The sequence below is a fragment of the Durio zibethinus genome, chromosome 18 (genome assembly GCF_047325235.1).
Source record: "Durio zibethinus cultivar Kanyao isolate XHJ-2024 chromosome 18, ASM4732523v1, whole genome shotgun sequence".
NCBI lineage: Eukaryota > Viridiplantae > Streptophyta > Magnoliopsida > Malvales > Malvaceae > Durio > Durio zibethinus.
Window position 1 is genome coordinate 21,126,923 of NC_143179.1, and position 15,539 is coordinate 21,142,461.

General features: G+C 31.0%; 2 protein-coding genes across 2 annotated transcripts; one reads left to right on the plus strand and one right to left on the minus strand.

Moving 5' to 3' along the window:
* Positions 1–3,620: 3,620 nt before the first annotated feature.
* Positions 3,621–4,295, plus strand: LOC111299937 (large ribosomal subunit protein uL24z). The gene has a single exon (XM_022895472.2). The coding sequence runs from the start codon at positions 3,687–3,689 to the stop codon at positions 4,125–4,127; it is 441 nt and encodes a 146-aa protein (XP_022751207.1). The 5' UTR covers positions 3,621–3,686; the 3' UTR covers positions 4,128–4,295.
* Positions 4,296–5,341: 1,046 nt separating this feature from the next.
* LOC111299936 (mitochondrial outer membrane protein porin 2-like) lies at positions 5,342–7,687 on the minus strand. The gene is made up of 6 exons (XM_022895471.2): positions 7,531–7,687; positions 7,321–7,388; positions 6,429–6,539; positions 6,252–6,338; positions 5,956–6,164; positions 5,342–5,849 (listed from the first exon to the last, which is right to left on the minus strand). Exons 1-6 carry the CDS (start codon positions 7,577–7,579, stop codon positions 5,543–5,545), a joined length of 831 nt encoding a protein of 276 aa, XP_022751206.2. The 5' UTR covers positions 7,580–7,687; the 3' UTR covers positions 5,342–5,542.
* Between the last annotated feature and the right edge of the window lie 7,852 nt (positions 7,688–15,539).

A 15,539-nucleotide genomic window follows, 5' to 3' on the forward strand; every position in this document is an offset into this window, starting at 1 on the left:
CTTGTTATGCTTGAGCTCAGTTTAATTAAAATACTTAATGCTTGAGATGAACAAATTTTTTTATTCGATTTCAATTCAATTGAGTTATTTGATTATATTTCAATTTCTATTATCATTATAGGACTTTGAGTTATCGTTTAAATTCAAAATAAAAAATTTCAAATATAATTTTAAGACATATAAATTAATATTATATTTCATTTGTTTATGTACATAATATCAAACAATTTAAAAACTCCATGAATATCATGCCACTTATATTGAGTATTAAAAGTTTCGAATTTAACTTATTATTTGAATAGCTTAAGATCAAACTTAATTTTATTTTAAAATTATAAATAATATTTGTTTATGTACATAATATTTGTTTGATATTATGTACATAAACAAATATTATTTATAAATTTTAAAATTCATTTTAAAAAATTTATGTGAAAAATATGATAATTAAGTAATTTTATTTATAAATATTTTTTAAAAAAAATATTTGTTGTGTGAAGGGAAAAAATTGAGATGCATTTAACAGTATCCTATTTTGAAATCCTGCATGAGAGAGCAAGTTGGAGCATGTGTTGCATGAGATGATCAATGAAAACCATATTTGAGATGAAAAATGGATATGTTTAAATAAAATCATTATATGAAATTGAAACTTTTTTAATTAATTTATATAATTATTTTTTAAAATTTAATGTTTAGTAATTTTAAATTTTAAATATTAACATATACAATATTTTATTTTATTATCTATTATGACATCCTATCTATAAAAAATTTTATTATTTATGTTGATAATAATTTAATTGCAATGCTGAAAATGCTAAAGATTTTCTATATACATCAACTAAAGCTCGACACAATTGATAATTTTGGTTATCACTTGAATTTATAATTTTGATTTTAAATTTATATTTTTTTTATTAATATGATTAATTTTCAATGCACGATATTTTTTTAAAATATATAATAGTTTATTTTTTATATATCGATAATAAAATTTTTTTAATTTCAAAATTAAAAGATTGTTATATATTTTATCTTTTTAATTTTTTATAATAATTTAAAAATGTGTCTTTAATTCTTTATATAAATGAATTTAATAAATTTTCAAAGTATACATATATATAATTAAATTTTAGTTTTAAAATTTTGTATTATTTATATTATTATATATATATCACATCATTATTTTTGTGTTTTCACTTTTTTTTTTAAGTTTTTAATTTATTGTTAAACCTTTACATTATTGCATATTTTGTTGAAAATAATATATATATTAATTTTTTCAAACTCATAAATTTTAAATATTAATTTTATTAATATATCAATTGATTTAAAAAATAATCTATTTTTTTGTTTACACTTTTAAAGTCAAATTATTTAGCAAATAACGAGAAAAAAAATAACTTTGCTAGCTAATATTAATAGCTGTACTTTATAAAATTACATTCATGATAAAAAAAAAAAAAAGGAATCCTATAAAAATGGACTCTTTCTCTTTACCAACCTCTGGCTCTGCCTGGTTAGGATGAGCCACTGATTTCTTCACGAGGAGAAGGTCTTAAAGGAAGCAATAGTTGAAGCAAGGAGACACAGATCAGGACATATCAAGATTGCACCCTTTAACCAGTGAAAACTATGAAGTATGGATTCTGATTTATTCTTATCTCTAATGATGTGCTATCATTGTTTGACCCTTTTAAGTAAGATACTGCACTAGAACCAAAGACTGAGTTTTGTATTTTAGATCTATAATTATTTGTTTTATTTTTAGATTATTATCTCTTTTATATAAAAAAAAAAATTAAGTGAGTGTTTTAATAATTTAAATTTTGAAAATTTCAAGTTTAACGAGATCTTGAAGCAGAGAAAAAAAATAATGATTTTATTCATAAGAAACAACTGTTGAAAATATTTTTAAAATATGAAAATAATTTAATTAAGTAAATTTTAATTATAAATGAAATCATATTAAGTTTTTAATAAATTTTAAAAATATTTTTATTGTTAAAAAAAACAATCAATTTTTTAAGTAAATTTTTTATTTCAAATTTTATAAATAAAAAAAAAGATATTAAAAGATCTTAGTTTTTTATTAAATTTGATCTAACTTAATTTTAAATTAATTAAAAATTAAAATAATTATCGTATATTAAAAAATCTCAAACAAAAAAAAAAAAATCGATTATCATATAATAAGGAGTCCACTTTCTTAAGTTGTCATAGAGGAAGTCGACTGTCATAATGAACCAGTCAACTGTTATGCTTAAACAGAAACTAAGCAAAGTCTAAAAACTTAAAAGCACAAAGGAATAGTTGATTGTCCAGATTAGGCGATCAACTACCGTAAATTGAAATCAATATCAGTCGATTCTTTTGCTTTTTTGGAAACACTGTTCTATTGTTATGAACCTACTGGATCGATAGTGGAATCAACTGCCTTGCCAAATGAGTCAATTGACTTTCTTCTTGCCATTTTCTGAAAAAAAAAAAAAAAGAGAAGTCAACTTTTTTCTTGAAGTAGTCGATTGTCCTACATAAAAAGTTATAAATTAAAAGAAAACATAAATTTTTTTTTTTTTAAATAAAAAGATTAATTATTTAAATAAATATTAATAATTAATAAAAATATTTTTTTATTAAAAAAATGATTTTCGATTGAAATAAATATAATCAAAGAATCACAATTTTAAATTTTAATTTTTATAAATATAAATTATAAAAGATCATTAGTAATAATTCAAGTAGTTCAATAGAATTGATAGTTCAAGAAAAGGTTTTTTTTTTTTATATTTTTATACATCAAGAGATATTTAGTGATTCGATATGATAAGTATAAGATAAAATCAAATAAAAATTTATTATATTTTAAAAATATTTTGATTATATTAAATTTGCATATTATAACTAATAGGAATGAAATAATTTAAAAAAAAAAACATTTACACACATCTTAAAGTTAAAAAAAACATTTACCATTAGGGATATAAGATTTTTATGGACATTTTTAAATATTAAAAAAATATAATAATTTTTTTTGAACTTTTTCTTTTTGTTGATAAAATTATTAAATTCATCATAATTTCTTTTTATATATAATAAGTTGACATTTTAGAAGAAAATCTTGTATCCATCACTAGATATCATATGGATTGTATCAAGTTGTGAGTGTAATACATTAATAATATATAACATTTATATATTAATAATACATCAAATACAAATATTTATACAAAATAAAGAATATATAAATTTACCTTTTAATTTCTTTATTTTAAATTGATTTATCTTTTTTTCTTTAGTTTCATTTATTAGAAAAAAAGTCATTTTCTCTTTCATCCAACTTTTTTTTCTTCTACCCACAAAATGTTTAACACGAAATTTATTATTATTAGTGTATATAAAAATATAATATAATTCATGCCAATACATAAAATAAAATAAATCGGTTTTCAAATTTGTAAAAAGAAAAAAAAAACCCAAAACAAAGTTGGGCCTCAATATTCTTTTAAAACCCACAAAAATGAAAATTTTACACTTTGGACCCATAAAGCCCAATACATCCTACATTAAGCCTAGTTCCCCCACTTATCCACTATATATTATTTCAAAACCCTAAATCCCCACTTTCTCCATTGGCCGTCGCGGAGTAGAAGAGGAATCAAACCCCACCCGCTGCAGCAAAAATGAAGTACAACCCACGAGTCTCCTCTTCTCGCCGCAAGAACCGCAAGGCCCATTTCTCGGCACCTTCCTCCGTCCGCCGCGTGCTAATGAGCGCACCACTCTCATCCGATCTGAGGTCCAAGTACAACGTCCGCTCCATGCCGGTCCGCAAGGACGACGAGGTCCAAGTCGTTCGTGGGACCTACAAAGGACGCGAAGGGAAAGTGGTTCAAGTCTACCGTCGCAAATGGGTGATCCACATCGAGCGCATAACGCGTGAGAAAGTGAACGGTTCGACCGTGAACGTTGGTATCAACCCATCCAAGGTTGTCATCACCAAGCTGAGGCTTGACAAGGATCGGAAGTCGTTGCTCGATCGTAAGGCTAAGGGACGTGCTGCTGCTGATAAGGATAAGGGTACTAAGTTTTCCGCTGAGGATATCATGCAGAGTGTCGATTAAGATTGTCTTTTGTTTTTCATGTTATGATAATTTGCAACTGTTGAACTTTACTTTTATGTGTTTTTTTTTTTTTGCTTTTGTTATCAATCGGTAATACGATGAGGAATCTGGGATTTTGTAGACTTGATAATGCTACATGTTGCAATTATTTTTATGGTGGTTTTTGTTCAGTGTTTATGTTGCATTTTTGAATTGATAATATTGTGAAGCGAAGTGATCCATTTTGCTTGAAGATGTGAATCTGAGTATAAGAGGTCTAGCAGCTACGCGAGTGAGGATTGGCAGAAGTGATAAGGGGCCAATGCTGGGTCCATTGGCACGCAGGTTCGAATCCCTGATCTGAAAGTCCGAAAAGTTTGAAAAATCCTATATCCGTAGGTGAAAGTGTAATGAATAAATATAATGAATCCGTAAATCCCAATTAGGATTGCGGTGTGCCTTGGCTTTGGAGATGGGCTAACCTCCCTCCTAAACATTTTTCTAGACAAAAAAGAGAAAAAAAAGAAGTTTAGCATTTACACTGATTCTGAAAATTTAATTGCGTTGATTTGTACTTACAAGTTTGAATGATTAGAATCAGATAAAAATGCATTCTCTTGTTTATGAGAAACCTATGCTTTTCCAATTTTAGGGCATTGGTGAAGTGTATGATTTAAAAATTCAACCAAAGCTATTTTCTTGCTGGGTGTTGGACTGTTATGTTTTCTTTTTGCCGTAGGAAATATGAATTATTATGAATTTATACAACAGAAGTTTGTCTCTTCTAACTTCTGCTTTTTGTCCTCAAAATAACTTAGTGGTTTGATAACATTGCAATCTACGTTTAATCCTTAGAAATATAACTAAATTTATATGCTCGCTGGGTTGCAAGAAACGATTTCTGAGCTTGTACTGGGAGGGATGAAAGAAGATATGTAGGAATAAAACCGTCTCTCAAGAGGCTATATGGGGAGAGTAGGAAAGAACGAAGGCTAGGGAGTGCCTTCATTGATGACACTGCCCTTGTCCATGGGGTATTGATGCCTAGTCGACCACGGTACACAACGCCGGACCTGGATTTTGACAGCTACCATTTTTTAGCCTTGAAGAAGTAGCCGGTAAACTTAAAACAGAATTGGAGAAACTTAAAAGAAGGCAACTGAAAAAGCAAATCAAGACAGTTAAAAAGCTTTTGACCAATAAAAATGAAATCCTCAATAAAACGAGGCTTAATGTACCAATGTCAAAACGGCTCGAAACTTGCATATTGAATCATGGAAAGCCTAAAGTATCAATCATCCATCCAGAGTCATTGAGAACCAAGAAATGAATATTAATCATCTGTAGAACTACTTATTGACACCCCTTTTCAATCACCACAAAAAAATTTTAAAGGCATCAAATCCTCAAAGCATCATTGAATGGCTAAGAACCAGTTAGGGTTTTAGCGCAAGAGCCAATCCAAAGCGGGGACTCTTGTCCAAGGCCTTGGTGTCAAGTTCACCAGAGATTGTCAGAAATGACTTTGGTACGACTTCATGCTGCAGCAGTGCTCCAAGCCTCCCATGATTGTTGAGCTTTGCTTTAATCAGTGTGAGATGATCAACAGCATAGGCCCCTCCAACAGTAAATGTATTCTCATTTGTGGAAAACCTTCTGCTGATCTCGCCCACAGTGGCGCTCTTCTTCAGCTGGTCCAGATAATGCACATACGATGCTTTTATGCTGTCTCCCTTGTCTCCCCTGAAAGTAAAAAGAGAGAAATTAGTAACAAAAGATTAGAAAGTTCTTGCTTTCTATTCACTTTTAAGATCAAGCAGAGTAAATATGGTATTGTAGAAAAGCTTACAGAACTATGGAAGCACATGAATCTGGTTTTGTCACACTAATACCAGCAGTGTACTTTGTAAAATTGCCAGAGGAGGTATCATAACCAGCTTCTGCACCAAAAGCAATAGCGGGCGTGCCAATTGTTGCTGTGACATCAACGCCTGGTGTCTGGTTCAAACCAATTGTTGTTGTAAATGTTGCATGGTCATGGCAATATTGAATCTCCAACTGCAAAATAAATAGCGGATAGAAACATTTTACCATCAAAAACATCATCACGAAAAAGATTTCTGCTTAGGAGAGGCAACTTCTTACCTTGCCAGAGTTATAATCAGGCACTTTGAAAGACACAATAGTCTTAGTGGATGGAAGAATCTCAGTGAATGAAAGTGTCGTTGAGATCTGCACAAACAATGTAAAAATGTAAGACACTCAACTGGATTAGGTTACTTGTGACTTAATAATTTCCGAAGAATGGGACTAAGAACCCACGTTAGAGTCAGTATCAACTTTGACATCAAATTGAGTGTTCTTGTACTTGTATAGTGCAGCAACATCCCCGGTAGAAAGTCCTCCTTTCTTAAGGACAGTTGAAGTGAGGGCCTGAATTGAAGAAGATGAAAAGGAATTAGCAGAATGAACTGATGAAGACCTGTGGAATGTATTAGCTTAAGAGAATCTCGTCCTCATGTAATCGTTTCCTCAAACATGAGGATCTAGCTTAACATAGAGTACATGAAGGTTCATTCATTTTGGCAGACACATCAAAGTTAAAACCAGCCCCCTTCAACAATTAAAAAGCCTTGAGAAGGAGGAAGCATAGAACGAGATTAAACTGCATCTAAACTCCTTTCCGACAAAAACTTTTGGTCAACCAAAAACATCCATTTATAATGAAAACAAGTCTCATCTGGAGTTACACACAGCTTCACCCAATAATACCTTGGGAACAATGAAAAAATGTACATAAACTCCAAGTAACTATTACTATCACAATCTTTGAGTCCAAAGATAAAGCTGATTCATGAGAAATACAGGGAAATCCTGAGACAGATTCTTTTCCCCATTCTTTTGAATGGAAAAATAAAAGGAACAAGTAACTTGATTTCCCAAATGCCTCTAAATTTTCAGCTTTTCTTTGGCTATTTGAAGCAATTTAAACATGAATAGACATATATATATATATATATATATATATATATAAGCCAAAGCCACAAATTCTGTATTTGCATTAATCTAAACACTTTATTGCAGGGAATGCAAAATCAGTTGATAAAAAATCTAAGCAACCAAATTGACATTTCATTCAATTTTATAGAATAATCTATCAAGCCCTAGCTATTATATAAACATATCTAAAATTCAAGGCGTAAAATTGACACACCACTCCAGCGCCAGTGTAGGTGGAAACAGTGAACTTCTGATCCAACGTATAATCTTTGGTCAAGAGATCTAACCATTCAAAAAAGAAAGAAATGAAAATACATAAGTAAAAAGAAGGATGAATATTCGATTATTAAACGCAAAGGAGAAATTTCGCTGTTGGTCTAAAGATCGTAAGGTGGACAACGAATGAGATGGAGGATTTAATTACCTTTGGCTTTCTTGCCGATATCGACGAAGAGTCCCGGTCCCTTACTCATGTGTGCAAAAAAGGCTGCGAAAGATCTGCGAAATTGGGAGAGAAAAAGAATGGTGAAACAGAATCGAAGGATGATGGTTTTTTTTTTTGTCTCTCTTTTTTTAAGTGGTGGCTGGAAAATGCCAAAATTTTAAGTATGACTATGGGGTGTGACCGTTCTTGGTACTAGCGTGTTCTAGACCGTTGATTTGATTGAAATTATGATCTAATCCAGACCTTACTCCATGGGTTTTTTTGTGTTATGCTTGATCGGGAAAATAAGTTTTCGGATTGGATTTGGTTATTTTTTAAAATAATATATAAAAACATAAATTTTAAAAATTTGATCTAAATTTAAATTGAATTTATGTAATTTGAATTAAATTTTAATGATTTGGTTTGATTACTTGATTTTTAAAATTTAATTTATTGATTTATATATATTATTTTAATATAATTTTTAATATATTTAGATAAATTTAAATATAAAATAATTATTTTTATTTTATAAAAATTTTAAAAATATATAAAATTATTAAAATTATATATTTGTTCCATCTGTTTTTTTAAATTTTCATTTTTTGATTTTAAATTTGATATAAATTTAATATATATAAATTTAATATTTAAATTTAATTCGAATCAAATTAAAAAAATTATCCAAATCAGATAAATTTACTTTGATTTTTTCAATTTCTTTTCTTACTCTGCTTTAAATGTTTCATGCTGTAAGTAAATTTGTAATTTAATTTGAAAAGCTAAGGCACTCTTAAGTTTGAGTTGTATTCAATCCGATCTTCAATTGATTTATAAATTATTTTAAAAAAATAATATTTAATAAATTTAAATTTTAAATAACAGTACTTTAACTTCTTTTTAAATCCTTAAAGTACATCTTTTTTGTATAAAAAATTTTAAATTGGATCGTCTAACAGCAAATTAGATCTAAATCTGAACCGACTAAATCTTCTCAATTATCATGTCTAATTCACGGTACGTCTACAAGTCTGCTGCAAACAATCAAGCTTTATGGATCGGCATTGGCTAGTTTAAAACTGGACCCTGATGGCGAAACTGTTAAAGAGACACAGGCCTAGATGGCCTGTAGAACTAAATTATCTGAGCCTATGGAATGCAGGGTCGAACGGAGCCAGGATTTATGGGGATAACATCGTAATGTGCCTGTAGGCTGCAAGTAGTGTAAGATTTGATAATTTGTGTTATTTTATTATGTAAAATGTTATATTTATGTTATATTTTATATTTTGATAAAAAGTATATAATATAATTTTTTTATTTTATTAAATGTATTTATAATTTTTTTAAAATTTTAAATTATGTTATTTTTATATTTTTTATTTATATTATTTTTATATGTATTTCAAATTATCCTGCCTAACTGGCATTAAACAAAGTGATTTTGCAAGTTGGGAATTTGGATGGTCGTTTGTTCAATGCAAGAACTGAGTCTCACATCTTTTCTTCTTTTAATTTCCTCCTTTTCTTTCTGTCAAAACGTGGTAATCAAACATGATTGGAGAAATAAGAGGATCTGCCTGAAATCACTTTCCTCTTTTAAAACAGTTCTTTAAAACGTCCGTTGAAGTTTCAGCAGCAACTCCTGCTCCAATCCTAAAGGCTGAACTGCATGAAATCCAGTGTCGTTCGCAGGTTTTCATCCCAGCACCTGGGATGACCATTTTCTCTTATATGCCTCAAACATTATGGTAATTACAAATTTGCAATAGTTAATTATTCTTTGGACATATTACTTTACGAGGATGATCATGATAATGAGGAAGAACATCAGAAGCCGAAGAATGAATTGAAGACGATGCAAATGGCTGATCAGGTTCATGAACCTTTGGAAAAACTTAAGTTGATTGATGTAATCCAATGCCTAGGAGTTCCTTATCATTTTGAAAAAGAGATTGACCAAGTCCTGCACTTAGCTCATATAACGATTGTGACATTGGGGTCAACGATAAGGACCTTTATACCATTTCTCTCAAATTTCATCTGCTTCGACAGAATGGCTATAAAATTTCATGAAAATGACTTGACTTCATTTAATTTTCATGTGCCTAGAAATTTTGAGTTTCCTTAACTCTTAACTAACTAAAGCCATCTACTGTTTATGCATGGTTAAAACAGATGCGTTTAACAAATTCAAGGAATATAGTATTTGACAAAAGATCTCATCGATTCTTCCATCTCTGAATAAAACCTTTCAGTTTCATAAACATGATACAGCCAAATAGGTTCAAGCAATGCTCTGGCGTCATTTAATTTGGGGCGTCATTTAAAAGAATGTTTTTGTAACGATTTCTTTTATATATAAATATATATATATATATGTATATATATATGAAAAATATGTTTTTGTTATTGTAAAATTGGTTTTTAACAACTTTAACCATATTATTGGAATTTTCGGTGACGAACAGTGACATAACCAGAAAAAAAATCAAAGGGATCATATTCATACACTAAATTATACTATATAAACACATAAGTACTTTTTAAATTGCATTTTTAAAAGAACTTTTATGTTAAATTCAATTGTTTTAAATATTAAAAAAAGTATAGTTAAAAAAAACACAACTAATTGATGAAGAATCCCTTCAAGACAAACATCAGTTAACTGGACCACCTTGGAAGATACAAAAACTGTTTGAATTCAACCAGATTATAAGAAAGTCTACATTTCACCTCACGTTTACCCCATTTATCTACTTCAGCGGTGAAGTTACTTGAAAATCTTAGGCACCTTTCTCTGTTCACATTTAGCTGGTATTTTTACACTAACTAATCAAGCATTTTGACATCATTTAGAATTAGTTGATCAGCTACAACATTATCAGTACAAAGGTCCACTTTGATTCCTTAAACATATTTTGGGGATTACATATGGCAATCCAATCTTAGTGCTGCTGTTTCTACCTAACAGACCAGTGAAAAGGAAACTTCCCACTCATTAAAAGGAAACCCAACATTCCAGGTAAATCCAATCATGCACCATTCACCCTTTTTAATACTTTTCTATGGCCCAAATGCAAAAAAATTGAATCAAATCAAACAAAAACAATTCCTCATTCCTCGTGGCTTTCAGCCTTTTGAAAGACATAGGAAGCATCCCAAGCCCCGCATCAAAAGGTAGGGCTCAAGCTTAAAAGCATATTGAAAAAAAAAAAAGAAAGGTGGGTAAGCAACACTAGCATTCTTCAAAGCAAACTCTACGGAAAACGACTATAAACAAACGGTCTTCAATTGCTTTTTGGCATTCACCAGGCATCTCTTCCTTGGCTTTTGGACCGGTATCAACTTCTTAATGTAGGCTAAAGCCTTCCTTTTTTATTTATTTACTTTCCCTTTTCTCTATCTTCTTGGTTGTCACAAGTTGAAATCTTTTGTTTGTTATTGAAAAATGTCTGTATTGAGTTTCAATGTGAGGATATTCTTGAAAAAAAAAAAAGGAAGAGAACTGTCAGACGTAAAGGTAGAAAGTGTTCTTTGCATTTGCACTTCGACGCACAAATCAAAAATCAAAAGGTAAGAAAGAGATAAAAGAACCTGCCATAATATTGTTTGGATGCCCATATTTATAGATGAGATATAATGGGTCAATGGGGGACAATAATGACGTAGTTCAATTGATGTGGTACTAAGTGCATTATGTTAGGTCTGCACAAATGTCTAAAATCCCCTGGCTGTCTACCAAAGGCCCTTAATGAAGAAAAATGCCATTATGCCCTTCAGACCACTAAATGTCCCCAATATTTTGTTCCCCTACCATGCAGTTTGGATATTAGACTGTTGGGCATGCCATTAATTCATTTTACATAGGTTGGACAACTTAAAAAAAAGTAAGGGAAGAGATATATGATCTCTTATGGTTGAGGTTAACACAGAGATCTGCATTAAGAGAATTGGCATTTTCTTACAGTTCAAGGTGAGGTGGTATGAGCCATTCTACCGAGAGTCCAATCTTGCGTGTGTGCTTTGGGTTGAATGCACGACTAATTTGAAAGTTGTCAAGGTGTCATTTGTCTAGTATGATCTGATATTAGGATGTGAGCTCATCTAGTTGATAAAGGAGTTAAACATTTTTCCATAATTTTAGATTTGAGTCCTTATTTTAAATTCTGATGATGAATTGACCCTCAGTTCACTTGGTTGGTTCTATCCAATGAGCCATCCGATCTAAATGATCTAATCAGGTCTGGCAGTTAAAGTTGTATTAAATGAGGAGAGAGATAGTTTAGGTGGTAAAATTTAGAGTAGGAAATGTGAAAACACGTCTTCCAATGACTCTCGACATGTGGTACAATTTGAGCCACTTGTCTGGTATGAAGCACGGCTATATAAAAGGCTTTGAGGCTTTCATTTTTTGTATTTCTATTTTTTCTCTCCATTTGATCTAGATTTTCTGACCTCATAAGCTTTTCTTCTTTTTGACCTTATTGTTCTTTTATTTTCATATGCACTTTTCACTTTTTTCAGTACGTTTTTTCTTCATCATCTTTTTTAGTTTAAGTTCTGAAGAGGTTGGTAGTTTTAGGGTAAAGCCTAGGGGGGTCAGCCATGACAATATGACGATGACCTAATCCCATCAATTATCGAAGATCAAGACTATCACAAGAGCACTTATTGGCTCAACTCCATATCTAAGGAAAGACAGCGACAGAATGATGAGAATGCTTGGGTAAAAAAATAGTGGGTCTTGAGTACGGAGGAGCTATATGCTCAAATAAATTTTAATATGAAAAATCCACCTCATTTCTTTATCTTTTAGACTAGTCTATCTTCTACGATTGATTTTTTCTCATCTTCGATTGTTCCCCCTTATGGGATCCAATTTAATTAATTTTCATCTTTTTTTGCTCTCTCACCCATAAATGCCCTTGTCATTTCTTCTATTCCTCCTTGATCAACCCTTGTTGACATCACCTTTTCCTTTAAGAGGTCTCTTCTTTCCCTTTCTTCCTCTGAAGTTGTGATGCTCTCAGCCACTGCTCCATTTTAAAATCCTACTTTTATTTAGGAGTCTGAGTTTTTTGACGATGAAGACTCTGATGACGAAAAATGTTTCGAGGATGAGTAGAAGAAAGAATGTGCCTTTAATGGAAAAGATGGTGACAAGGAGAAGAATTCCTTAGGGTAAGATAAGTTGGTTGAGTTTCCTATATATACTCCCCGTGACCTCATTATAATTACCAATGACGTAATGACGGAATTGAAAGGTAGGGCCAATCTCGATAACTGCCTTAATATATGTTTAGATCATTATGTCCGTACTCTAGTAATGAATTTAAATTTTTCCAAAGAGGGATATAGCATATTATTACCGAACTCCTTAGATCTGGTCATCGATAAACTAAAGCTACATCGATTTTAGGTATATTAGGCTTCGTTTGTGGTCGGTAAGAGGTTTTCGCTTTATTTTTTATTCGTTTTAATTTTTAATTATGATAATTTAACTATCACTTAGCTCACATTTGACTCTATACGGTACATAATAGGTTTTATCATTATTTGTCAACACTTAGATATTCGTCTTAATTTTTTTTATTCAAAAAGTTTTTTTATTAAAAAAAATCCTAATGATAGAGGGTGGTATTACGTTATAGCTCGATTTAATAAGAAACTATTTGTCAATTGCCTGAGCTTCTTAAAAAAACTAAAGCTGCTTTTCCTCTGCCTTCAAAAATAAAAACCAAATAAATGTGATAAGACGAAGACTAAAACCAAGGTCGAGGTCGAGTCTTGGAAAGCAATAAATGAGCTTGGCCAATTTGTAAATGTACTTATTGCTTCTTCATCGTAGACCTATCAGATCAACATAAAATAATAGAGTACACTGTAAGGGAAGGCCCATTATAGATGTCCATGAGTTGACCTCTTTCGAAGTAATAAATGAAATGAAGTATTGGGATAGGTATAAGGTAACCTTATAGGATTTTTCTTTCATTTGACTTTTTATCTAACTTTTAACTTAATTTTACAGAGATATTTTTTTTTCAAAACTTCAATTTTTCCATTTTTCAATATGAGCCCAGGCCCAAGAAGGCCTTGAGTAAAAAGATCCAGCTCAAAACCCCATTTTACGATGAAAATAAGGTTATCAACCCTATAATGGGTAAGCAATTGAAGCTTTGCACTCTCTTATTAACAAAATATACAAGATCGCAGCTCATCAAAAACTCTCCTTAGCAGTTTTACCACTTGCAAAGAAGCCAAAGATCGAGGTCTTCTCTTTGACCCTAGAGAATTTAGAGTCTAAGGTATTAAGGCCTAGCTTGAAGAAGGTTTGCACAATGCTAGAGTACACCCCAAATGAAAACCCCTTCCAGAGTTTCGACAAGGCCAAGAAGTTCTACAAAGTCGTAGTTTCTCCTAGCAGTAAGTGTTGTTTAACTTCAGCTTAATTTATCATTATTCTATTTTTTTACTAAGTCTGAGTTCATCTTATACAGTCATTCAACAACTTTACCTTGCACCCGTGGATAACACCACCTAAACCCTCCATCACGCATATCTGACTATGGCTTACCTGCTCAAAGCTCATAAGGATATGACTATTCTGAGTGAAGAACATAAAAAAAACTCAAACGTTTTGGGTAGTGTGAGGTCTAACCTTAATTCATCTCACAAGAAAGAGGCCAAGCAAAAAAAAAGATTATCGAGTTGATGGCCAAGCTAAAAAATGTCCACATCAAAAAGGCCTCAGAGAGTTAATGAAGGAACAAGCTGAGCTAAAACTTAGAAATACTCAAGCTAATATAGCTAGGTTGAGGTCTGAACTAAAGGCTGGCGAGAAAAAGAAAGAAGAGTTGAAAAAAAAAGCCATTGAGGAGTTCAAAGCCTTTGATGAATTCTTTAAGCTCCATATAGAGTTTTCTAGAGAAAACATGATCGGTGCCTTTTAGTTAGAGAAAGATGATGTGCAGTATAAATTTACTGACCTCAACCTAGATATCTCTGATATTGACCTAAATAATATCATATCAAAACCTTTTCCAAATTAGTCTGATGAAAAAGAGAAAGATGAAGAGGATGATGATGCACTAGACGTCGAGCTCAAGGCTGGTCTGGGAGTCAAAGCTTAAGAAATGTAGATGAAAAAGGACAATATGTGTTGCTATTGCTACTGCTGAGGATATCAGTGCCACTGTTGATGCTACAAAATGTTGTCAATGCTTAGCTTTTCTTTTCTTTTTTCTTTTGTTAACTTTTGTAAACTTTTATGAATTTTTTTGTTGATGTGTGAGGTCAATTTTTGTTGTGACCTCGAAAAAAAATCTCTTTGCAAAACTTTTGTCAAATGATAATTTTTGTACTGATCTGCTAACATTGATAGAAAGTAAAATTGTTTAGTTTAAGTTTTAGTTTGGTTTTATTTTTTCTTTTTAATTTAAGTTTAAGCTCGGTTAACTATTAATAATGACCTTGTGACTTAAGTTATGTGGACTTAGCTCAGATTACTCAATAGTTGATTTGATTCAAAATAATCCTAAGTTTTAGCTCTATTCAAGTGAGCTAAAAATTTATCTAAGTGTTCAATAATATCTCAAATTAACTTGGAACCATTTTAACACAAGTCTCAAGTTGGATTGTACTGGGTCGATTAAGGCCTGAGCTCAGAGATTAAAAGATCAACATATCTTAACTATTTTAGTTGGATATATACATAGGCACTGCCAAGTGAACATAATCATTATGACTTCATTCATTTTTGGATTGCAAGTATGAGCTCGGTTAGTCCAAGCTCTTGATAATAAACCTTCAAGTTATTTGTGTTTCATGTTTTTGGAATGATATTACCATTCATGTCCTGTAGTTTATAAGTAATGTCATAGATGACTTTCTTAACCACATATGATCTTTCCTAGGTTAGAGCTAACTTGCCACCTTAATCATCAACTCATGAGGCTTTAATATTTCAAAGTACTAAGTTGCCTCTTTTGATGTTTTTACATTGG